Source organism: Pantherophis guttatus, chromosome 1, assembly GCF_059756535.1.
Source record: "Pantherophis guttatus breed Tessera chromosome 1, ASM5975653v1, whole genome shotgun sequence".
Classification (NCBI taxonomy): domain Eukaryota; kingdom Metazoa; phylum Chordata; class Lepidosauria; order Squamata; family Colubridae; genus Pantherophis; species Pantherophis guttatus.
Genome location: NC_142063.1, coordinates 154573072 through 154598691, shown reverse-complemented (window position 1 = coordinate 154598691; position 25620 = coordinate 154573072). Strand labels below are relative to the sequence as shown.

General features: G+C 35.6%; 1 protein-coding gene across 6 annotated transcripts in view; it reads left to right on the top strand.

Moving 5' to 3' along the window:
* Positions 1–25620, top strand: part of OLA1 (Obg like ATPase 1) — a 98898-nt gene that overhangs the window by 25947 nt on the left and 47331 nt on the right. For all 6 annotated transcript variants that reach the window (XM_034427618.3, XM_034427638.2, XM_034427629.3 and 3 more), the window contains 2 exons: positions 15680–15855; positions 25355–25435. In XM_034427618.3, coding sequence (XP_034283509.1) covers positions 15680–15855; positions 25355–25435 — 257 coding nt within the window. The remainder of the gene's footprint in view (positions 1–15679; positions 15856–25354; positions 25436–25620) is intronic.

Below are 25620 nucleotides of genomic sequence, written 5' to 3'. Positions count from 1 at the left end.
GCTGGGATAGTCAGAGGCTTTTCAAAGCATTTTTTTCTGCAACCTCTTGGCAGAAGAGGTGGTAAAAAAAATGCTTTGAAAAATCTCTGACGATCCCAGCTGAGTTGCCTGATCGGCAGAGGCTTTTCAAAGCATTAGAAAAAATGCTTTGAAAAATTTAAAAAAAAAAAGTTGGCCACACCCACCCAGTCACATTAACCACCCCCCCACCAAGCCACGCCCACAGAACTGGTAGTAACAAATTTTACATTTCACACCTGGTTTGGGGGCAAAATTTCAGTGTGCAGGTTAATCACTTAGCTAAATTTAATGCTTTAATGCAAAGTATCTAAGCATTTTGAAAATACCTGTACACTTAAGATAAGTAAAGTAGATGAAGTCTGTGATATATAAATAACTGAATATAGTAAATTAATCCATTCCCAGATTATTAGAAATATCATGTATATGTATATGTGTGTGTGTATAATGAATGTTCTCTCTCACTACATGAGTCTAAAAGCTCAAAAGACCAAATCTCTGGTCCCAGTGATTGACCCAGATTGGAACCATGACCTATATCTTCTGAGCTTTTGATAACAAATCATATTCAGGGTTCTCAGATAAGCACTACATTTCTGTATTGTTTGACATGTTTTTAATCTTGAATAAATATGTATGCAAATTTCTTTACCATTTTCAGAATTATAACTGATTGACACATTAACGACCATGATGGGATTCAAATCTTTTTACTACCGGTTCTGTGAGCGTGGCTTGGTGGGCATGGCATGGCTTGGTGGGCGTGGCAGGGGAAGAATAATGTAAAATCTCCATTCCCTCCCCACTCCAGGGGAAAGTTACTGCAAAATCCCCATTTCCTCCCAATCAGCTGGGACTCGGGAGGCAGAGAATAGATGGGGGCGGGGCCACTCAGAGGTGGTATTTACTGGTTCTCTGAAGTACTCAAAATTTCCTCTACCGGTTCTCCAGAACATGCTGATTAATGGGAGTTAATAACAATCTCCCTATTAAAAATGTAAAGATGCTGTTGACTTGAGCTTAGTTTTCTTAGCAACATTATGGGAATTTTTACCATTGCTTTCTTTTGGGAAGTTTTTTGGACTTCTCAGACTAGCCAACCACTTTGCTGTCCCCAGCTGGTCATTGATCCAAGCGAAAACCAATCCTCCTTAATTTCAGAAATCAGCCAAGCTTTGTTGGGTTTAGTCACTTTATGGTTAAATCTATTTATTGGACACTTTCTTCGCAATTTCAGCCAAAGAAATTCTGATTTGTAGTTCCAAAGAAAGAGAAGTTTTGATTCCTTGCAGAGTTGGTAGGTTCATCTCAGTTTCTTTTTCATGTTGGAAGTGCTGATAGCAATTTGTACTGAATAATATTGAACACAGTGACTAGGAAAAACAGGTTTCTGTCTTCTCCCTTTCAGGTAACTGCTTTGAATCAATTATTTTGTTTTGTGTGGGAGCTACTGATAGTGTAGCTATCCAAAACAGATCTATTTTTTGTTCTTGGATAATGGTATTCCTGTCTTTGTTCAAAAAACCCTGGTGTTTACAAGCAGGAGGAAGAAATGAAAAAAATTCCAATTACATTCTTTTTTTCATTTATTTTAGAGTGTAACTTATAGCATCTCCTATATTTTATATTAGCAACTCTTCGATGAATTGCTAGATTCTGGTCATGCTTCTTACATCCCATTTTAGCTGAACAATGAATTAAGATAATACAAGCAGTCCTCATTTAAAAACTCCCAAATTTGGACCGACATTTAGTTGTTAAGCGAAGGTTGCTAGATTCTTTTATTTTTACCTCACCTTTTCCTTAGCTTATCAGACTTGTAAAGATTGTAAATGTGAGAATTGGTTTAAAGTTAGTTTTTTTCATTACTGTTGTAACTGTGAACAGTCATGAAATGAGAATTACCTATAATTGAAATCTGAAGAATTTATGTGATTCAAGATGAAGTAACTGAGGTTTACCAGGCCAGTGACTTCCTGTAGAAGTGGAGCTTTTGGACATGCTGTTGTAACAACAGAGAGGCCAACTTTCCTGACTCTTGTCAACATTTTTGAAAAGTATGTGACAATTAGGACAGTTATTATAGAAGCTGAGTTCGTCTTAGTCTTCACAGGGACAGAATAAATTTTCATTAATCCTCCACCTGATGTAGATGGGAAACAGAAAATGGATTCTTACTAATCTTAATATGGATTACTAGACTTCTTTTGTATATTATCAATATTAAATTTCCATGTACTGAAATAGTAAAATCACTTTTCTACCCTAATTTTTGCTTACTGATCATTAGCTATTGGATAGGTCTATTAGAAATCCAGTTAATGCAGTATTATGTGTGTAAAAATCTGTATATAAAACAATTTACATTAAAATGTTGCTGTACAATTTTTCATTGTCTGCTTTTTAGAGTAGAATTAGTCAAAACCTAAGAGTATAAAAATGTTTAATGAAAAAAATCTTAGGCTAAGGAGACTGATAAACCAAAGAAAATAATAATTTTCAAAGTCAATACTTTCATTTAAACTATATTTATACATAATATTAAAAAAACTAGTTAACTTTAAAATATGTAAGTTCTTGCCATTTAGGGTTCTGTGAAGCTGATCATCAAGAAGGTTGCAAATCATTGACTGTTTCTATTTTCAGAATTCCACATCCCCGAGTAATTTACTTTAATTTCACCCAATCTAACCTATACTTCACACCATCACCATTCAGCTCTAATAGCTATGTTCTGTGCATAAGAAAAGCATATAAATGTCCACAATTACACTGCAAATGATTACAACCAGTTAATGTTTTATGAAGCACTATGGAATTGAAGTTGCAAACTATTTGAAAAATGCTTTATTTCAAAGCTGTTAGTCACTTCCATTTTTCACTTTAGGTTGTTGAGTAATTTAGCTACAAAAACTGCTATTATAATACTTCTAACTTCTGTGTGCAGATTACACAATTTAACCTTAAATTCTTTGATATATTTTGCAACGCCATCTTCCATACATATCTATTATCACAAAACGAAAAGCTGACATGTTAACGGGAAGGAAAGGGAACAAGGGGATCACGCATATTGGACTTAATTCTCAGTCACTAACAGAGATGAAATGATAGAAGGTGTTGAAGCTACAGGAACCTTGGGGGGGGGAGTGATCATGCAACATTGAAATTTAACATTATGCAAGCACAAGTAATAGAACAAAGTCAAATTAGGGTCTTGGACTTTAAGAGGGCTAATTTCAATAAACGTAGAGCTTGGGAAGAATTCCATGGATGAGAATTCTCAAGGGGAAAACAACTCAAGAAGCTTGGCAAATTTTGAAAAGTGAGATTATAAAAACCCAGTCTAGCACAATACCAATGAAGAAGAAAAATAACAGCTCTCAAAAGAAACCAGCATGGCTGCATAAAGAACTCTCTGACAAATTGAATGACTAAAAAGGACAAGTATAAAAAGTGGAAAAAGGGGCACATAACTAAGGCAGAATATCAGCAAATAGCCTGAGCCTGCAAAGATGAAGTGAGGAAAGCCAAGGCTCACAACGAACAAGGCTTGCGACAAAAGTAAAAAATAACCAAGAAAGCTTCTTCCAATATGTTAAAAACAAGAAAAAAGTCAAGGAAACAATTGGTCCATTGCTGGGAGAAAGTGGCAAGAAGATGACAAGCAACAGGGAGAAAGCAGAGCTATTTGACTTGTTTTTTGCATCTGTCTTTACACAAAGGGAAAAAACAGTCCAACCTATCAAAAACAGCACCAAAAAACAAAAAACAAAAAACAGATTAGGAACACAAGTTAAAAGAGGGAAGAAAATGATAAGTGAGCACCTATCTATCCTAGATGAGTTCAAATCATCAGGACCAGATGGATTATACCCCAAGGTTCTGAAGGAACTGGCAGATGTGATCTCAGAACCACTGAACTATATCTTTCAAAAATCCTGGAGCACTGAGGAACTGCCAGAGGACTGGAAAAGAGCAGATGTAGTTCTCATATTCAAAAAAGGAAAAAAAATAGATCCAGGAAAATAAAAACCTATCAGCCTGACCTCAATACCAGGGAAGGTTCTGGAAAAGATAATCAAGCAATGAATCAGTGAACACCTAGAAGCAAACAAAGTAATAACCAAAAGCTAACATGGGTTTGTCAAAAACAGATCATGCCAGACTAATTTTATTGCATTCTTTGACAAAGTGACAAAATTAGTGGACCAGAGGAATGCTGTCGATATAATTTACTTGGATTTCAGTAAGGCATTTAACAAAGTAGACCATAACCTACTATTTAATAAAATAGAAAAATGTGGGTTAGACAGCATCACCACCAGATGGATTCGTAAATGGCTGACCAACCACACTCAACATGTAGTCTTCAATGGAACTGCATCTACATGGAGGGAGGTATGCAGTGGGGTACCGCAGGGCTCTGTTTTAGGCCCAGTACTCTTCAACATCTTCATCAATGATTTGGAAGAGGGGATACATGGGGAACTCATCAAATTTGCAGACGACACCAAGCTAGCAGGAATAGCCAACACTCCGGAAGATAGGTTTAAGATACAGAAGGATCTTGACAGACTTGAACATTGGGCGCTATCTAACAAAATGAAATTCAACGGTGAAAAAAGTAAGGTTCGACATTTAGTCAAGAAAACCAAAATGCACAGGTACAGTATATGTGGTTCTTTGCTCAATAGTGGTGACTGAGAGGGATCTTGGAGTCCTAGTGGACAACCATTTAAATATGAGCCAGAAATGTGTAGCAGCTGTCAAAAAAGCCAACACAGTTCTAGGCTGCATAAACAGGGGGATAGAATCAAGATCATGTGAAGTGTTAATACCACTTTATAATGCCTTGGTAAGGCCACACTTGGAATACTGCATCCAGTTTTGGTTGCCACGATGTTAAAAAGATGTTGAGACTCTAGAAAGAGTGTAGAGAAGAGTAAGAAAGATGATTAGAGGACTTGAGGCTAAAACATATAAAGAACGGTTGCTGAAACTGGGTATGTCTAGTTTAATGAAAAGAAGGACTGGGGGTGACATGATAGCAGTGTTCCGAGGGAGTCAAACTATTCTCAAAAGCACCTGAGGGTTGGACAAGAAGCAATGGGTGGAAACTAATCAAGGAGAAAAGCAACCTAGAACTAAGGAGAAATTTCCTGACAGAACAATTAATCAGTGGAACAACTTGCTTCCAGAAGTTGTAAATGCTCCAACACTGGATGTTTTTAAGAAGAGATTAGATAGCCATTTGTCTGAAGTGGTGTAGGATTTCTTGCCTAATCGGGGTGGGACTAGAAGACCTCTAAGGTCCCTTCCAACTATGTTATTCTATTCTAACGGCAGTGTTAATCATCATACGGTAAAATTCACAGCACTTCTTGAATGTAGAATTTCCTCTTTATTGATAAGTTGCACATATAGGGTTTTATATGTGCTTAGTGTGATGAACTTCTGGATCATGGAGAGCAAGTCCATTCCCTTTAACTAAAGTGGCTGAACTGGAGATTCTTAACTAGCCAGAGAAATATAGAGAACTCAGATGTAATAGTTTCATCCCTTCCCAGGAATGCAACTCCCATATTTTCAAGAAGAACCAGGATGTTGGAGAACACAATTTTTTTTAATTCGATTTATATGCCGCCCTTCTCCGGAGACTCAGGGCGGCTTACAATGTGTTAAGCAATAGCCTTCATATTTTTGTATATTTTATACAAAGTCAGCTTATTGCCCCCACAATCTGGGTCCTCATTTTACCTACCTTAGAAAGGATGGAAGGCTGAGTCAACCTTGAGCCTGGTGAGATTTGAACTTGCAGTAATTGCAGGCAGCTGATGTTAATAACAGTGCTTTAGTCTGCTGAGCTACCAGGGTATTCAAGGGTAAAAGAGGGTGTATGAGGGCGATGAACTCGTAAGCTGTCGTACTGAGGACACTCTGGAAGTAGAAGATTTTGGCTCCGGATGATTGAATTGTTAGACAGATGGGGTTTGTGATAGGCAAATATATTTTCTGGTGATAGCAGTGTTTCAGTATCTAAGGAGCTGCCACAAAGAAGAAGTGGGCATCCTATTTTCTAAAGTACCTGCAGGAAAGACAAGAAGCAAGGGATGGAAACTAGTCAAGGAGAGAATCAAACTTGAACTGAGGAGAAATTTCCTGACAGAACAATTACCATATTTTCCGGACTATAAGACGCACTGGTGTATAAGACGCACTAAGATTTTGAAGAGGTAAGTAAGAAAAAAAAAAGGGGGTTGCCCTCCCCCAGGAGCACTCTGCAGGCCGCCCAAACCCTCTGCGCGCCCCATTTTTTGCAAAAACAGGCCCGTTTTTGCAAAAAATGGGGCACACAGAAGGTTTGGGAGGCCTGCAGAGTGCTCCTGGGGGCTGGGAAGGGCAAAAACACCCATATTTTTGCCCTCCGGAGTCCCCAGGAGTACTCTGCAGGCCTCCCAAACCCTCTGTGCACCCTGTTTCTGCGAAAAACGGGCCCATTTTTCTCAAAAATGGGATGGGCGGGGTTTTAGGAGGCCAAAAATGGCTGTATTCGGTGTATAAGACGCACCAACATTTCCATCCTCTTTTGGGGGGGTGGGGAAGTGGGTCTTATACTCCGAAAAATACGGTAATCAGGAACGACTTGCCTCCAGAAATTGTGGGTATTCCAACACTGGAGATTTTAAAGAAGAGATTGGACAATGATTTGTCTGAAATGATATAGGGTTTTCTGCTTGAGCAGGGGATTGGACTAGAAGACCTCCAAGATCCCTTCCAACTCTTATTCTGTTATATAGGGAAATATAGTTAATTATTAAAGATAAATTATTAGGAAGCAGACCAAAAGTCCAATATTGGCAAAGGGAGTTTTCCAAGAAATGCTACCTGCTGTACACACTGAGCTCGCTAGACGGATAATGCTCAATCTCTCAATAGATGAGGGGGTAATATCAGGTAGAAGGCTTAGATTTGTTACGTACTGGAGAACTTTAGTGGATAAGCCAAACTTATACAAGGGACAGACTCTACTTATAACCTAGCTTTTAGCATATAATATCAAAAAAGAAGACAAGCAGCTTTTAAACTGTACCCTTGAAGACACGGATAAAGTTTTTTTGTAGTATTAAGGGGCTTCAATTTCCCTTACATAGATTGGATACATTGATGTCAAGGCTATGACTTGAAAGCCAGAGTTTTTAAGTCCCTAGATGATTATGAACATGAATTTGGACAAACTCTGGGAGACAGTGGAGGACAGAGGACAATGGCGTGCTATGGTCCATGTGGTTGCAAAGAGTCAGACACGGCTTAGCAATTGAAAAGCAATTGAAAAGCAACAAAGATGATTATGCTTCAGGGTCACTTTTTAAGATTAACTCTATAGTGGTCTCTCCCTGAAATAATAAGGAAAAGGCCACTTTAGAGTTAATCTTAAAAAGTGACCCTGATCTGCTATAAGATGTAAGGCTTGTGGAAACAATAGGAGACAACAATCCATAACACTTGTATTTTACAAACATGCAAGCTAGAAACTTCCAAAATGGTCCAACTCAGAGCTGTTTGCCTACCACAGAGGTAACTTTTCTAAATGAAGGGGACCATTAAGGATGAATAGAAGGGATCAAACTTGTTAAAAAAACTCAAAGATTTGGAATAACAATAATTGAGGTTAGATTAGTATGTAACCCCCAGTTTGTACCTTATCCTTGTAGTGCCAGCTTTGGGAACTGTATATATTTGTTTGTTTGTTTGTTTTTTAATTCATTTCCTCTCTGATACTGATATAAACTGTTCCAGATTATGGAACAAACCAACAAAAAGTTTTAATATTTTGTCATTTATAGAAGTACATTATTTTTATAGAAATGATGAGTTTTTGCAATAGCCATGAAACTTTGAATATTTTGGGTTCCTTCCTAATTTCAGTTAAATTTTGGTGATGTTTCATCTGTAGCTAAATTTAACATAGTTATATTGCTCTGAGAAAGAAGAATTATGATTAAGAATTAAAGCCCAGATTTCTTTAAATCCCAGAAAATTATACCGTCAGATTTACTTCCAGGTAAACAACATCAATTTACAGAATCAAATTATTTGGATTCAAAGATTCCAGGCAGTGTGGCTAATTCCAATTCCAAGGTTCAGAATGGAATATTGTACATACTTGATGATCTTATTCTAACCTGCTCCTTCCGGTCTTCGAATGGTGCACCCATCATCACTGTATCTGAGTTCATCCACTTTGCTCTTGGTCATCCTCCTCTTCTTAACCTTTTCCAGCATCAGAGTCTTCTCTAGAAGACATTCTTTGTGTAATGCGTCCGAAATGTGATAATTTGAGCCTGGTGATTTGTGCCTTATTAAAGAAAGGAAATAAAGCCTCCTCCTATGGATCACGTCTATCACTTATAAATCATAGAAGAGAGATCCTTCTTTCCCAATACTTCTTAATTTGTCCTTTCATTAATGAATGTATTAATGTATGTCATCTTATCAGTTCACTGAACTTCTTAATACTTTTTTTAAAAATAATTTTTATTGAATTTTTAAGTTTTAAAAAACAAAGTAAAGAAAAACAACAAAAAACAAAAACACATTAAAAACATGTAAAAAACATAACATTATATCATATATTATTTTACAGCTTACTGTATCGACATGGATATATATTCTCTATTCTTATTCACTCATTCATCTACGTACTTATATTTACATTAGTATCTACTTACAAAACCATCATTATCTGGTTAACACTATTCAGTAATTTACACTTCATAGTTTTAATCCGATTAAATTAACATTTCAAATTATTATTTTGATTTCTTTTTTCTAACCAATCATATAGTTTGTTCCACACTCTATAATATTCCAACTCTTCCCTCTCCTTAATTTCCAGCGTCATCTTATCCATTTCTGCACATTGTAGAATTTTTTGAATTACTGTTTCCTCTTCTGGTACTTTATTTTGTTTCCATCCATATGTGACGGTAATCCTTGCTGCCGTTAATATATGGAGTATTAGATATTGTAAAGATTTGTCTATTTTGGGGTTAATTATTTCTAATAAATAGAGTTGTGGTTTAAATTCCATTTTTAATTGGGTAATTTCCTCCAGCCAATTTTTAATTTTAAGCCAATTTTTTTTTATCTTGGGGCACATCCACCATCTTAATACTTATTTTTGTTACCTAGTTGGTATGTTTTTCTGCTGGTGTTTCTTCTTTAAACTTTTAAGTGTCTGTCTCATGTTTTCTTATTTAGATAATGCAGAGTCATTAGAATTACATTCATAACTTTAAGCATCAATTCATATCGTGGAGCAGTGCAGCTCTTTATGTTTCTATTTATGTAGGTAGGTGCATGAAAGTAGCTGTGCTGGGAAAGGATGGAAATAGAGGAAAACAAAATTAGGAGCAGAAGAGAAGGGAGAGGTAAGTGGACAGGAAGAAAAGAGAGAGGACTATTTAAGTGAGGGGTCCCCAAATTCTTCAGCTCATCAACCCCCTCATGAAGTTTCAGATAGTTTGACCCCCAAACATTAATTGTATGAAAACAATAAATACTACTTTGACTAAAATGCTACAACTAACCCCAATAATATAATATCAACCCTTTACACAGTCCCATCTCATTTGGGGATCAGTGTTGACCACTTCAGAGAACCATGATGTAGGCATTACAGAAAAGTTTACCAGGCAAGCAGTTTCTCCTAAGAAATGTAAAGACCTTACAAAGTATTTAATTGTTGCTTGAAGATTCTTATCACCAAAGTTGTTTGAAGAGCAGATTTTCAACAAGTCTTCTCACACTTGGACTGTTTCAGTTACAAACGTCATTGTACAATGAAAAATTTTCTGTTCAATTCCCAGTTCAAGCTGACCTGAAAGCCAAGAAAAGCTTCAGAGAGAAAGGGTCCTGGATGTTGCTGCTCAAGATAGCATAGCATCTCTTAAATGTGCTAATTCTTGAAGTGACTGGCAGAGAATAAATAAATTTTCCAAACTGAAATGTATTTAACAATTTACATGCCTCAACACCTTAGAAAGGTTTTCTTTACAGCATAGTTTGAAAAACCTGATTCTATGAAAAGATATGGGAAGTATCATGAAATTCTGTTCACAGAATGGCTGGGTACATGTGGCAATATGTTGCTATGAGTACGTTGTACATATTTTCTTTGACGGTAAATTATACTCTGTATAAGAGTTGATTGCCTAGCACAGTGATGGCAAACCTTTTTGGCACCAAGTGGCCAAACAGGAACGTGCTGTGCGCCGGAGCGCCGGGAACCCAAAGACCAGCTGGCAAGTGCGCATGCACGTGCCAGCCAGTTGGTCTTCATGTGTGCTGGAGCACTGGAAACCCGAAGACCAAGTGGCCGGTGTGTGCATGAGCACCTGCTAGCTGCTCTTCTGGTTTCCGGCACACGCATTCAGACCAGTCAGCTGGTCTTTGGGTTTCCAGTGCTCCAGCGTGCACAAAGCCCAGCTGGCCGACGCACATGCATCTGCCGGAAACTAGAAGAGCAGCTAGCAATGCTGCGTGTGCCCACAGAGAGGGCTCTGTGTGCCACTTCTGGCATGCATGCCATAGGTTCACCATCATGGGCCTAGGAGGTCCTTTTTGAAATCTAGGATACATTGGGGAGTTCCACAAGGGAGATGATAGAAAAAATATGTTTTAGCTTTTTCAGTATTATTTTTATAGTCTCTTGATATTTATTGATTAATCAATTAATTAACTGTTGCTGTAGTACTTGGATTATTAAATTCTGAGCCTCAGTGTAATAGAAACAAAAGGGAGAGTCTGTTTGTGGTAGAAACATGAACGTAAAATCAGAAAATTAGAAAAGATGGAACGATAAGTATGCCTAGAAAATTAAGAACATTCATATCTGTTTTATATATTTTAACATTTGCTTAGATACATAAATATAAAAAGTGAATTGCTGCAAACATTCTAGTTTTCTGCATTTCTTTCCTTCAGTAGGCAAGACATAGGCAGCTTCATATTTAAGTCAAACTAGTTTCCTTTGCTGTATCATAAAACTTTCAGTCCAATCAGCAACTGCATTTAAATACTGCAAATTGTAGCAGCAAAACAATAATTCTGCTGATTAGCCCCTTTCCATTTCTTGTAAGTGAACTGTTTATGCTGTTGAGTACCTTTTGAAAAAAGAAAAAGCCAAAACAGCCTTGATTAGTCAAGGAGTAATTGGATGACTTGATTTTAGCAAGAGAATGAATTGGTTGATGATAGCCTGTAACTAAGTGTAGTGGTTCTGTTCAGAGGAATACATAACATAGAGTCATCAGATCTTGACAGGTATAACATAAGCATTGACAAAATCCCTGGATGTTTTGAAATAATTGTCATATGGACGGTATAAGAAATGGAAGAAGTATGTGCGTATTGTAAAATAATACCAAGGCATTCATTTAAAGGGTGTCGATAAAATATAGGTGGAATTTATATTGTGTTAAAACATGGGAAGAAGCAGGGTAGAAGAATACGTAAATACCTGCAGAAACCATGCTCCTGTTATTGTGTAATAGGAAAATGATATCCGGGCTGTTGTTGAAGTGAAACAGATGAGAGCGGTCTTTAAGACTGTGAAAAAGCCTTCAAAAGTGAGTTGTTGAAAAAGCAAACAAAAATATATAGTCTATTCTAAAGGAATATTTCATGCAGACTAATTGGAAACATTTTAGAGCCAATCATAGAACTTTGAATTAGGAGAGGTTGTAGGATAGGCTGTTTTAGATTAATAATAATAGGTTCCTTGGGTGCAATTAAAAAAAAAAACCTGCCACATAATAACTTAGACATAACAATTGTCAATAAGAAGGAGAAAAGGTCTGGTTAGTGGACATTGCAGTACCTGGAGACAGCAGAATAGAAGAGAAAGAACTAGAGAAAAATCACAAAATACAAAGACCTGCAAATAGAATAGAATGCCTAGGGCAAAAGAAAGCAAAAGTAATTAAAAGGTTTAAGATTTAATAAGCTGACTATGGTGGTTCCATGGGTATTGGAACACTGGGCGCCATACTGGGTACTTAAAAATATGCACATTGGCAGAATTTCCATCTGTCAATTACAAAAGGCCATGCTGCTTGGATCCGCACGTATACTCCGGTGATACATTACAACATCCCAGGTTCTTGGGAAGTACTCAATGCAAATGAAGGCCAAAACCAGCTAGAGAACTGGCAGCTGTGATTTCACATTTTTATGTATACAATAATAAGGGTGGCTAGATAAATAAACTCATGAGCCATATTTGGCACACAGACTGGAGACTCTACCTCTGTCATACAAAGGCACTGGGAAATTATCATTTTTGTGCAGCTTAATATTTAAGTGTAACATGTGCTGAAACTATCATGTGGTATCTCTTCTGAAATCTTCATTATCAGTCCCTTTAAATTATACTTAGTTTTTAAAAATGCAAGTACAAAAATATGTTTACAATTGTACTCATATTTAAGGGAGAACATATTTAAAAGAATTTTCTGAGACAGGCTTATATGTGAGACATTTGTTATAAAAGTGAATAAAATTTAAATGGTAAATAACAGCATTATAGTGTCATGTACTATATACTGGGAAGAGTATCATATTCAAATCTGTATGGATGGAAAGCAGTGTGGGCAACTAGATATTGCAAGTACAATTTTTATTTGATCAGTAACTGGAATTGTACTTCTGGGTGCATGGAAAGCTAAAATCATAGTGATTATTTTTTCAAGGTGATGGTAGATTCATTTCCTCTTTTTATATGTGAATAGTGAAATTTTAGGTTTAAAATAAATCTTTGGCTTTTTTCCCTAGAGAGATCATAGTTTTCAATCCAGTCACTATTATTAGTTAATCTGAGCACATTCTGATTGATCAGTTTTAAAATATAATTTTAAATAACAGTTAGTTAATACCAGTTTGTAGCTAAGTAAGTTGAATGTGTATTTTGATACTGTGTTTCCTTAAGTAGTTTTCATACAACCTGGAATAGGTTTAGTGAAGAGAAGGAATTGACACTAGAAATTGGCTTACAGAAAGAGTTTGAAAGGCTTGGGAATGTTTATACTTGAAAAGAGAAAAGGATGGGAAAGCGAAGAGGAATGAGGATATAATTGATCTCTTAAAGTAGGAGTGTCAAACAGGCGGCCCGTGGGATGGATCCGGCCCGCGATAGACCCAGAGTTGTCCCTTGGGGCCGTCCCGGAGATGGCGAGGGACTGGCCTGTGCCACCCCGCCCAGCCAGTCAGCCAACATGACCAGCCATGCCCATCCTGGCCCCCCAAGGGCAAACAAAATTCTAATATGGCCCGCGATGGGATCGTGTTTGACACCCCTATCTTAAAAGATATCACATAAAAGAAGATTTAGATTTTTTCTTCATTAGTTCAGAGTGGTAGAGGATGTGAAATAATGGTTTGGGTTAGTAAAAAGCAGATTTTAATTGAATTTAAGAAAGAAAAGTCTTTTCTAATCTAGGTGGTAAATGATTATTAATTATAGTTATGTTTATAAAACATATTTCAAACAATTTGATTAAGTGGAGTTTACTAAATTCTGGGATAAAGCAAGTTATGTAACTGATCTTCCTAAATTAAAATTAAATAAATATCAAAGAGCAACTCTATTAATTTAATTTATTACATGCATTAATTAATTTCCTGTAAATCAATCAAATGTGTCTTTCCTTACATATTTTTTGCAACTCTTTATTTTTCTTTGAAATTCTTTTAAAGTTCTGACCTTACTTCCATCGGGCCCCTGCTAAAATTGGATGTAAAGTAAAAGCACTTCCTCAATTTTGCCAAGATACCAACAGCTCTTTGAATGATTAAAATGTTAAATGTAAATCCATACAAAGTTGGAATAAAACGTGTGTCTAAAAAATTCTCAAATATGTACAAAAAAAAATCAATCATAGGATGAATATGGTAAAGTGACAAGAATACACCTAAATACTTCCTTTTACTATTATGGTGAAGGGGTAATAAAATACAACCTAGAGCTTGAGAAGGAAGGAAATGATTCCTGTAAAGTAGGAACAAGGTGGGGAATGCAAAACGTTGTTGTCATCGTCATCATCAACGTTGTTGTCGTCATCATCATCAGATATTATTTTACCTGATGGGTCTCTTTTCAGATATTTTGAAAATGCAATTACTGCAAAATAAATTAGTCAGATTAATCAGTCCTGGTTGTAAGCATTAAAAGATCTAAAATAAACACTTCAAAGAATTAATATTGACATGTGAAGGCATATGTGGCCACTTGAACTCAGCTAAGCAATGTCAGGAAAAAATTGTACCTCACAATGTTTTTAGGAAAAAAAAATACCAGATGACAAGCTGCTATCTATTTTTCAGTCATATAATTAGAAGGGAAAAGATTAGTTTTACCATGCATAGTTTTCAAAATGAAGACACTGTGATATTCCTCACACAAAGAGAAGGTGACATGAATTGGCCTGACATGTGGCTGACATCTTTTCAGAAATACATGGGAGGTTTTGTTTTCATGCAGCCTAGGTGTTTCAGAGTACAGCATTAAATTTCATGATCCAAATTCAATTAGAAAAAAGAATTGGGTCACAAGATTTTTTTTTTTAATCAGGAGGTTATTATAATTGGCAACACTAAAAATGTTGTAACCATGCTAAATTGTGTTTAAAACATTGTGCCTGAAGTTAGTGGGTTGATTCTGCTATTACATGGTGTCAAATTTTTTTTGTCATGAATTATTCATGAATAAAGCCTACCATTTAAATTATAGTTTGCTATTAATAAATGTTTAATTTTTGTTTTCGTACGATTCTTTATTGATAACTCAAGAGTATCCCAGTTGAATTATGTTGCCACATTATGTCTTCAGAAGGGCATAAAGTCAGTACACATGCTTCAGTAATATCTGGTTGTTTTACCCTTATGTTTCCAGTTGGCAATTTGAAATTATGGCTTCAGCTGCACTTTAAATATGTGATAATAGCATGTGTTTCTAATAAGGGCCAGCACCATTTTGTTGAGTTAGTGTGAATGGTTGTCACTCATATATGACAAATGTACCTTCATCTGCTTCTTTGATGGCCCCCTAAAAACCATACCCTCAAATCAGACCGATGAAATTAGCTGCTGTGTAAATTGTGTGTCTGAGTGGTTCATTATCTAATCACCGTCAGAACCATAGTGATAAAGTAGTTGGAAGCAGAGAAGAGGTCTGCCAGATGATTTCAGGCCCTTGCCCCCCCTTTCTTTTCGTAAATTCTGTTTCCCTTGGAAACCCATTACTATACTAGAGAACTTCCCCATTCTTTGACAGAACTTCCTGACAGTTTCAATGTTTACTTTATTCTAAGCCACTGTGTTTATCAAATGATGTATAAAGACAATTTTCCTCAGCCAGCTCTAAGACCTTATGAGATGATATTGACTCGAAAAAGAACCCTGGAAAATTTAAAATATCAATTGTGTTCTGCCCTCGTAGCCATAACTACCGGGTTGTGCTGTGTCTAATTTTTACCCCTGTCCTGGGTTTGTTTTGTGCGTCTATGTGTGTCTACTATGTTTGTGACATATTAGGTACTTTGTGCATTGTTGTTAGCTAAGAATATTGCCTAACCCACCCACTTTTGCTTCCACAAAGGATCGTTCGATGATGATGATATCACGCATGTTGAAGGAAGCGTGGAGCCAGTTCGTGACATTGAAATAATACATGAAGAACTTAGACTAAAAGATGAGGAAATGATCATGCCCATTATAGACAAATTAGAAAAAGTGGCTGTACGAGGAGGTGACAAGAAATTAAAACCTGAATATGTAAGTAAGAAAACATTCCATTTCAAAAGTTTATATTTTGGAGTGTAGGATTGATATGTTTTAGAAAACAGGATTGTCATATTAATGATTGTCAGATTATCATTGGGTTTTACTGTCCTGGAAAAAAGGCACTAGTTTCTTTTGAATTTAAACTATTCCACCAGTATGTATCAAATTGTAGTAACATGTTCTTTTTAGTTGTATATATTTATGTAATTATTGTATAAATATAACTACACAGTGGTGAAGATTTATTATTTTTAATTTAATAGAAAATGTGTAACTTCTGCAGGTATGTACATTCTTCTTAAAATCTGTCAAACTAATTCAAATAGGAGAATTACCGCAGAGTAACATAATTTGGACTCAGCCGTGGGTCCATTGGATAAATCTGAAATATTCTTTGAGTTTAATTTATCTTGTTGTAGTTGATGTCAACACAAATCAATCTCTGGCAGTCCAGTGTGGTTTGGGAGAAAGGTGTTCCTTGTCTAGGTCTGGGAGAAAATAGTGCTTTCAAAGTCAGGCAGGCAGCTTTTATATCTAATGGGGAATTGAACCTGGGATCTTGTACCTGTTCTAGGCCAGTACATGAACCATCACACTATACTGGATTTTACCTCATTCTATATTGGGGATAAAAGAAGAACTGTCCTCTTCCCACCCCATGTACATGGCCTGGAATTCCAGGCAGCATATTAATGTAAAATAAATAAAAACAAAGTATCTATATTAGACAAACCCAAAAGTTCTTAAAATATGCAAATGTTCAAATTCTCCAAAACTCGCAATAGGCAAATAAATATTAAAGCAAAAATGAAGACTGAAAAGAAGGAATAGCTGATGTTGAACCACGTGAAATAAGCATATGGCCCTAGTTTTAACATGAAATGGAGATGGCTTCACAGATTTCAGTGTTAAATCCTGTAATAGCTTCAGGATTTATTTGCAGTAGGTTGCAACTAACTGTCCCTGACAGCTAGAATAAAGAAACAAGCAGGATTTGATTGGGGGGGGGGATGATTTCTATCACCAGTCATGAAGACACAATTTATTCACTGAAATCCTAATTTATTCATTAGGTAGGAAGATTCTGTAATCAAAAAAGGAATTTTTCTTTGATACAACTTCAGTTCAGATTTTTTACTACTTGCTAATGTAAATTTCATTTATAGATATATTTAGCATGATCATAGTATCAAGCAAGCAGATACATATTTGTGAAATCCTTTGCATTGAATCAAATCAAATCATATTAGATTCTGTCCAATCTAATTAATTTTTGGAATTGTTTGGAGGATATTTATATTTAATCATATATTACGATGTTTTAAATTAGTGTTAATAATCTTGCTTATTTCTACCAGTTTTTCAACAGTTACAGAATGATTATTTTTTAAAATAACTTTCTTATTTATAAACAATAGTTTAACAAAAAAGCAATTTCCATCAAGTCAGCACAAAACATATCATTAGCTGGATGATACATTTACACTTGATTTGGGTATTCCTCTTCATTTAGAGTTTAAAAAGAAAACAAGCTTTCCAAAATTTATCTCAGTTTTTAATGAATTACTCCAGAGATAGAAAACACTATTTCTATATTAGCAGAAGAAATTACTATTGTTAAGTGTAGTGTAACAAGTAAATTGCTCTCCAAGCAAATGTTAACACCAATATACAACTTTAAAAAATCAATCCATAAAAATTTCCTGAATGAATATTGTTTTGTTTTATAACAATATGGAGAAAGATAATAGAACTAGGCTTGGAGCTACATAGGGAACTTACATTTAAAGTTGCAGAATTTTTATCAAACCTTTAAAGCAATGGGGGGAGGGGCCAAAAAATTGAAATACAGAAAAACCCCTAGATTTGGGGTATCTCAATTCAGCAGAAATTGGCTGTAATAAATAAAATCTGAGCTTGGACTTCGCCTCAACCAACAGGTTTTGGCAAATCAATCCAAAAAAATATCCATACATGTTACATACCTCCTCCTCCATCATCATCATCATCATCATCATCATCATCATCATCATCATCACCACCACCATTTTAGCCATTGTCTATCCACTGAAGGATGAAGGCCTCTTCTGCATGTTTCCAAGCAATATGGTCCTGAGATTTTTTTTTTTTTGCTAATTGGACCTGCAATACTTACTCATCGATCCATGATCCATTTTGTTTTAGGTCTCTTTCATGGATGCTTTTTATCAAGTGAGAGCCATTCTATGACTGCTTTGGTCAACCTGCTGTCAGTTCTTCTTGCTATGTGACCAGCTCATTTCCATTTCAATTCTTTTACTGTCTTGATGCTATTGTATACTTTTGTTTGTTCTCTAATCCATGTGCAAGTCTTTCTATCTTGTCTTGTAATGCTGAGCATGTATCTTTCCATGGCTCTTTGCACCATTGTAGTTTTTGTATCGATTGTGAGGTTGTGAGATTGTGATGTTTCACTGACATATGTTAGGGCAGGTAGCATACACTGATCGAAAACTTTTCAGGCATAGGGGGAGGTTGTTCTTGAAAACTATGCTTAGCTTGCTGAATGCCTGCCAACCACATTTAACATGCTATTCAGTTTCCTTTATTGTATCACCTTCCATTGAGATCTGTTGGACAAGGTATATGTAGTGGTCTACGTCTAGTTCTTCTCCAGATATATATATTTTTTCCTTTGGTGAATTTATTAAACATAACCTGGCTCTTTTTCAGGTTTATTTTTAAACCAAATGGTTCTCCTGCTTTGTGCACCTCTTATATATACCCTTATAGGTCTTCTGGGTCTTGTGAAAAGAGAACAACAACGTCTGCAAATCTTAATTGATTTAAATAGTGATTTTTATTCCATCTTTTGCCCTGTCTAGTTTGCAAAATACTTCTTCAAGGCAGGCCGAGAAAAGGATAGGTGATAATGTATCACCTTGTTGTACACCTCGTTCTATGTTGATTTCTACTTTATCATTAAGGCAACTTGTTGCCATTGTTTTTTCATATATTGATTGTAGTAAGTTTTTGTAAGCAGTGTTTATGCCTTGGTTCAGCAATGCCTTAATTATTGCTTGCTGGAATACAGAGTCCAATGCCTTTTCATAGCCAATGAAAATCATGCACAGAGGAATCATTGTGCCTTTCAATGAGTTGTTGAACAACATGGATGTGATCCATTGAGCTGTAACCACTTCTGAAGCTTGCCTGCTCCTTTGGCTGTGCATCATTTAATGTTCTTAATATTCTTTTTGCTATAATTTTGATGAAAACCTTGTATATTATTGAAAGAAGGCTTATTGGGCGATAGTTTTTTAAATAATCCCTGACTCCTTTCTTGTGTATAAGAATCACTTAGCGTTTTTCCATGCATCAGGTATTTTTTCTTCTCTGATGCGTCTCAAGCATAGCTTTGCTAGTATCTTATGTAAATTGTGACCACCAGCTTTCAGCAATTTAGCCATAACACAGTAATTTCCTGAAGCTTTGCCATTTTTCATTGATTTTGTGGGACTTGATACTTCCTCTACTTGGATATCTGGCATTTCCTCTTTTGTGGGTGTTGTTACTTTTGCGTGATCTTGATCTTTATGTAGCTCTGAGTAGAATTTTCCAATTATTTCTAACATTTCTTGTTCTACACACATAGCCATCTTCACGTTTTAGTGCAAAAACTTCTTTCTTGTATTTATAAGCTTGCATTTTGCTCTATTAATCCCTTTGTTTTCTTCAGTTGCCTTTTCCAGAAGCTTCAGATTAAACTGACATGTTTCATCTTGGATACGTTTTTTATAGTCTTGCAATGTTCAACATATTCCAGTTTATTAGCGAAACTTCCAGTATTCTTCATTGTCCATCGTTTTTTCATTAAATCAATAGTTTCATCAGACATTTTTGACTATACAAAGTGCTATAGATGTAGTAGATTCAAGAATGTTTTTGACTATTTGTTCATTTTGGTCCATAAAGTTCATCTCTTCCAAATCTTGCAATAGAGCAGAGTGATTTGATAGATTAATCTCAGAATCATTGTTCTCGTCTAACAGGTTATCGCTCTTTATTTTTGTTTTTTGTGACATCTTTATCATTTTCATATGTCTTTTCTACAGTCTATATTTTCTTTATCTCTTATTTCCAACATTAAAACAATTGACTTAACACTGATTCATTTAGCAACTATTCAAATAAAATATCACCGGAAGTTTATGATCAGTCCTCATACCTACAACTGTCGCAGCATCCCCATGGTTACATGATCAAAATTTAGGCACTTGCCAACCAGCATGTTTTTACAATGGTTGCAGAATTAGGAAATTCTGGTCCCAATTGTGGTCTAATTTTTTAGATTCAAGTAAATGGATCATTCTGACAATATAGCTCCAACTCCCAGGGTTTTAAGGATTAGTGAAAGACAGGAATGTATGTAACAACTTGATTGTACTTCCTCCTCTTACGAAAATAAATACCATTTCCCTTAAAGGAAGAAATGCTTTTTCTTTACACTTGAGAGCTATATACCATATTTTTCCGACTATAAGATGCACTTTTTGTCTCCCAAAAGGGGGTGAAAATGTCTGTGCGTATTATAGACCGAATATTGCCAAAGCCCCACCCACCCACTGGCCGTTTTTTTGCCTCCGCATGCCCCATTTTTGGGCCTTTTTCAGGCCTTTTTTTGGCCCATTTTCGGGCCTTTTTTGGCCTGTTTTTGAGGCTTTTTTGGCCCATTTTCAATACTTTTTTTTTTGGCCATTTTTTTCAGAAAAACGGTCTGAAAAAAGCCTCCAGAACAGGCTGAAAAAAGCCTTGAAAATGGGCTGAAAAAAGACTGAAAAAGGCTCCAAAATGGGGCTTGCGGAGGCCAAAAACTTTTTAAAAATTTCCTCTTCTAAATTTAGGTGCGTCTTATAGTCAGGTGCATCTTATAGTCTGAAAAATACGGTAGTTTTTTTCGTTTTGCACAGGGATGCTATCTTTATACTCTATGTCTCTGGGCATGGGGAAATCTTATCTAATTGCTCTGTTTTTCATAGGTGTCTTCTTCTCATTCGCTTCTTCATAGGGACCCCAGTTCAATAATGGAGAGTATTTAGAATACTTAGAAATGAAAGTTAGAAGAAAAACTGTTGTAGACTGTGTTTATTTTCCTGAAGTGGGCGTGTGGGTGTGTGGGTGGGTTTTTTTTAGTGCTATTTACATTTTAATACAAGACTTCTACTGTAACGAATGGAATATAGCCTGAGCATTCTTCCTGAATTCTACTTTATTGGTTTTACTGATCTTTGCATTTGTCCATCTTCATGGTATTGTTGTCCATCCTGGCATTTTTTTTTTTTTAATAAAAGGCAGGAAATAGACTGAATGAATAGAGAGCTATTGTACTGTTACTTAATGTTCATGAAATTAATTTCTTGAAGGTGTAAGGATACAGTAAAGTGTATTCCTGTATTAAATATCTTTGAATCATTGCATGACAAATATGATTTTATATTTCCTTGCATGCCAGCTAAGTAAAATGATTTTGTTGCTATGTATCAGAAATCTATGCATTAATGATCTCAATGTTGAATTAAATAAGACCCTAAAGTTATAGCTGGCAATAGATTAAATATATATCTGAACAAGATTTATAATCTTGTTTATAATTTATAATCCCCATAACTTTTTTTTAAAAGCTTGTTAAATGATAACCGCTCTGCCTCTTCTGATCCATGTGCTTAAAAGTCCAGGACACTGGAATAATGTAAATGACCACCTGTACACTAAAGCCCATCGTTTTCTGTGCTTGAGAAACATAAAAGGCATGATTCATACTCCATCTTGAAACCCTTTTATTAGAAAAAGAGGTTTCTTCTAGAATCCTTTTTGCTATTATGGTCAATGCGATAAAGTGAGTGATCATTTTGCAGATCAGGTTATGCATTTATAAATATGAATATTTCATCGTTTTCTTTCTAGTAATCTTCTAGAATACTGAGACAGTTTCGCATGTTATAGTTGATGAAACACACCTGCAAATCAAGAGGGAAATGGTATTGCTCTTGATTTTTAGATCCCCATAAAGGCTTTGTTATGGTAAATCATGACACCTGAATGGCAGCATTCATACTTCCTATCTTGACTCTTTGGTGTTGCTAGCATGCCCACAGAGACTTTGATAATAGGAAAACCACACCACACTAGAATATTTCTGTCTTAAAATTGTGTTGTCTCATGAAATTAATTAATTGTGCAATGGATGACTCTGTCATAGGCCAGATTGAGACGATGCAATATATTTACATAAAATATAAATTATTAGATTCCTTTTTCAAGAAGCACATCTGTTTATCTCTGAAAATAGAAATGTTCAGTGTCCCTTTCACCTCACCACTCCCATTCTGAAGAAAGTAAGAGAGTGTAATCTCAGATCATCATGCTTCAAAAATATTCATGAGCATGGCAAAGTAATTGAATTTCTTAAAACAAAAATACATTTGAATCGCAACATCCATTTCTCTTCCATTCACTCAGATGTTTCATTTGAATTACTTTAGAAAAAGAAATGGATCAGAGTTTACATAGTAGGTGCAATTAATATGGTATACTTGTAGATTTTGTTTTCAAATTGATTTAAGTAGGTTCATATGGATTTTTTAAAAAAAAAAGTGATGTAAAAATATTTGTAAAAACTTGAAGAAATACAAAACCAGTTCTTAAAATACAAGCATAAGCGCAAAAATCTAATAATGTTTAATGTTTCTCTTCCCCAACTTTACTGGATAAGATATTATATTATAGGTCTACATTCATGAACATGCTGCTTAAGTAGAAATAAGCTGTCTCAGTAAGGAAAAGAGATAAATGAACTGATATGAGGCTATTGTCCCATCACATGCTTATGTCAGTTCTCAGAATGCGTAAACAGAATTTTCAAAGTGTTAAAAGTTTCATTAAAAAAAATAGTTATCATCATGAGGAAAATTGGAGCCCTACATTTTCATTACACTGGAAGTGTATATATGCTATAAAGACATAGAATTATAATAGGAAGGGCTGGTTCACCCACATCTAACAAATTGGTTTCTTTCAGATGAATAAATGATTGCTTGTTTGTGCAGAAAAAAAAATCCTGGTAATCTTGCATTTTTGCATTGCGGATTTGGATCACATGTGGTAATTGTTGATGATGATTCTGCTATAGCAGGGTGTCTAACTCGTGGCGGGATTTGTCACGTGCTGGCTCCGCCTCTGCCCAGATTAGCGAAGGGGAAAAGGTCCCAATACATCACGTGACGTTGCCGTGACAACGTGAGTTTTACACCCCTGTGCTATAGTTTGGAAATGAATTGCATAAATGGGTGAACATGAGGAAATTGACCTTTTTCATGCTTGAAACATAGATTCAAATAACATGCACAATCATTGTTGGGTTACGTGTATCTACTCTTACATATGGTTCTGTAATTTCTTACAGTGTAAGTTTAGAGACCAAGTATAAAGCATGTTTGCTCTTCTTAAACAAATCGGGAAGAAAGGCTGGATTGTTATTCTCATAGCTTTTTGTTTGTGCAGAAAAAAAATTCCAAGTAAAAATAAAAATTGTACAGGAGAGATTCCTGTTTATCCTGTTGAGTTTAGAATCTCAGCTGTTATGTTGATGTAAGTGTCTAGTTAAAAGTTGAATCAGTATAAAATTCCTCCAGTAGTTAAGCAAGGTTAACTGGAGGAATTAATCTCAATAATGAAGAAAAGGCTAAGAATAAAACAATGCACATTTTAAATTTAAGTGAATTATTTACTGATCAAATAAAACATCAATAAGCGCCAAAGATAACATAGTTCTGCTACTTATTTTATTTTATTTTATTTTTACATGTGTAATCTTGTTGCATGTCTCTACATAAGCTGTTCTGGCCACTCATCATAGTAACCAGCTGGGCCATTTCACCTGCTGTAGCCATTAAAGAGGACTCTCTCCCTTTAGATTAATCCCCTCCGACATTAGTTTTTAGCTCTGACAACTGGAGCAGGCATTCAGAACTTGCAGGTGGCCAGTGTGACGCACATAATTGCCTACAATTTTAGGCAATGAATAAAAATGGTCTACATTACTTGTCAAAGGTTGTATATGCAGTGCCAAGTGAGATCTATGGGAAGCCTTTTAGGGTTTAAAGAACATTTAATAGCAAGGCTGCACAGTGCTTTTTTAATCATAATGCATTTGTAATATAGCACTTTGATCTTCTCCTTGTAGGAAATGGTGTTACATTAGCCACTTTAAAAACATTTATGAGTGAAAATCAGTTATAGGAGAGTAAAAGTGATTATTCTTAGGCAGAACATGTTATATTTCATTAAAAGTTTTCAGCTTGCCCCTTTCTTGTTAAAATCTGTGGGAAGTCCTGTTCCTGGAGAGTTACAAATCAGGAATTGAGATTTAGAAGAGCTTTCGTCTTGTTTTTCCACCTGAAGCAATTGCATGATTGGGGAGACTAGTATACTAAATACTAAGGTCATATATTTGTATGTATGTGACCTATTTATTGACGTGTGCCTTAAAATTTGGCAACTAGAAATTGGTGTTAAATTCTTTAATGGAATATCATATTCAAGTTAATTTTCCTGAAATGTAGCATTTAGAACCTGGCCGTAAATTACGTCTGACAAAAAAACCAACAACGTGCTACTTCTTGAAGAGCTTAGTTTGACCTTTCAGACCTAAGAGGCTTTTATTAACACCTGCCTGTAAGGCAAACCTTGCCACACGCAGCTTTCAGATGCAGGACCACAAAACTGATGAGGAAAGGCTTGAAGGGTTCAGTTTGTGTCACTTGCTGTTTGCCGTTTCCATTTCACAGATGATTAATCTTTCTGTGAAGAAAGGCCAGAGAAACAAAGCACATTGGGCTCTTCCTGCAGTTACTCCTTCTGAATGCACACTAGCTTGCTAACTAAAAGGCCTTTAGATTTCCTGCAGGGAGAGATGCTCTGAAAGTGAATGCAGCTGGTTGGAGGTCACCAGTGCAAGGGCTCTTGCCATTGTGTAATGAAAGTTTTGGCAGGATTCGCTTTTTGGAGGAGATGAGAAGGTGCAGGCAAAAAATTAATGTATAAGATGATGGCCTTTGGACATTTGAACAAATACCTTGATGGGTGGATCTTCACTAATCAGCTCAATTTCATTTGCTACGGGTTTTTTTTGGTCATCTTTGCATATGTTTTGGTTGCTTCCATGGGGTGCTTAATTATTTTGGCATTTTGAAAGGCAGTTTTAAATTTACTTACAGGGTTTTTTTTTATTCCACAGGGGAGGGAAGAGTATAATTGGTATTTTTCTCATACATACATTATCTACGCTATGCTTAGTAATATTCTGGACTCTGCCATTCAAATATAGATCACATTTCAGAAGATTTGTTATATTTGTTATAACTAAAATTTCTCTCTCGTGAGAAATAACAATCCTGCAAATAGCAGAATACAACATATTAAAATGTCTTTTGTTTCTTTTTAATTCCACCAGGACATAATGTGCAAAATCAAAAGCTGGGTAATAGATGAAAAAAAGCCAGTCCGTTTCTATCATGATTGGAATGATAAAGAGGCAAGTTTATAACTATTACTTCATCAAGTCTCATGTCTTCCTATTAAAACCCAAAAAGAGAGAAGTATAATGTGCACCAGGTTTTTATTTAAACTTTTTAATTATTCTAGCAAATTAATACCATCTTCATCTACAAACCATAAGTATATTATTTTTTCACTTGCACATATAATCTATATGGGGGG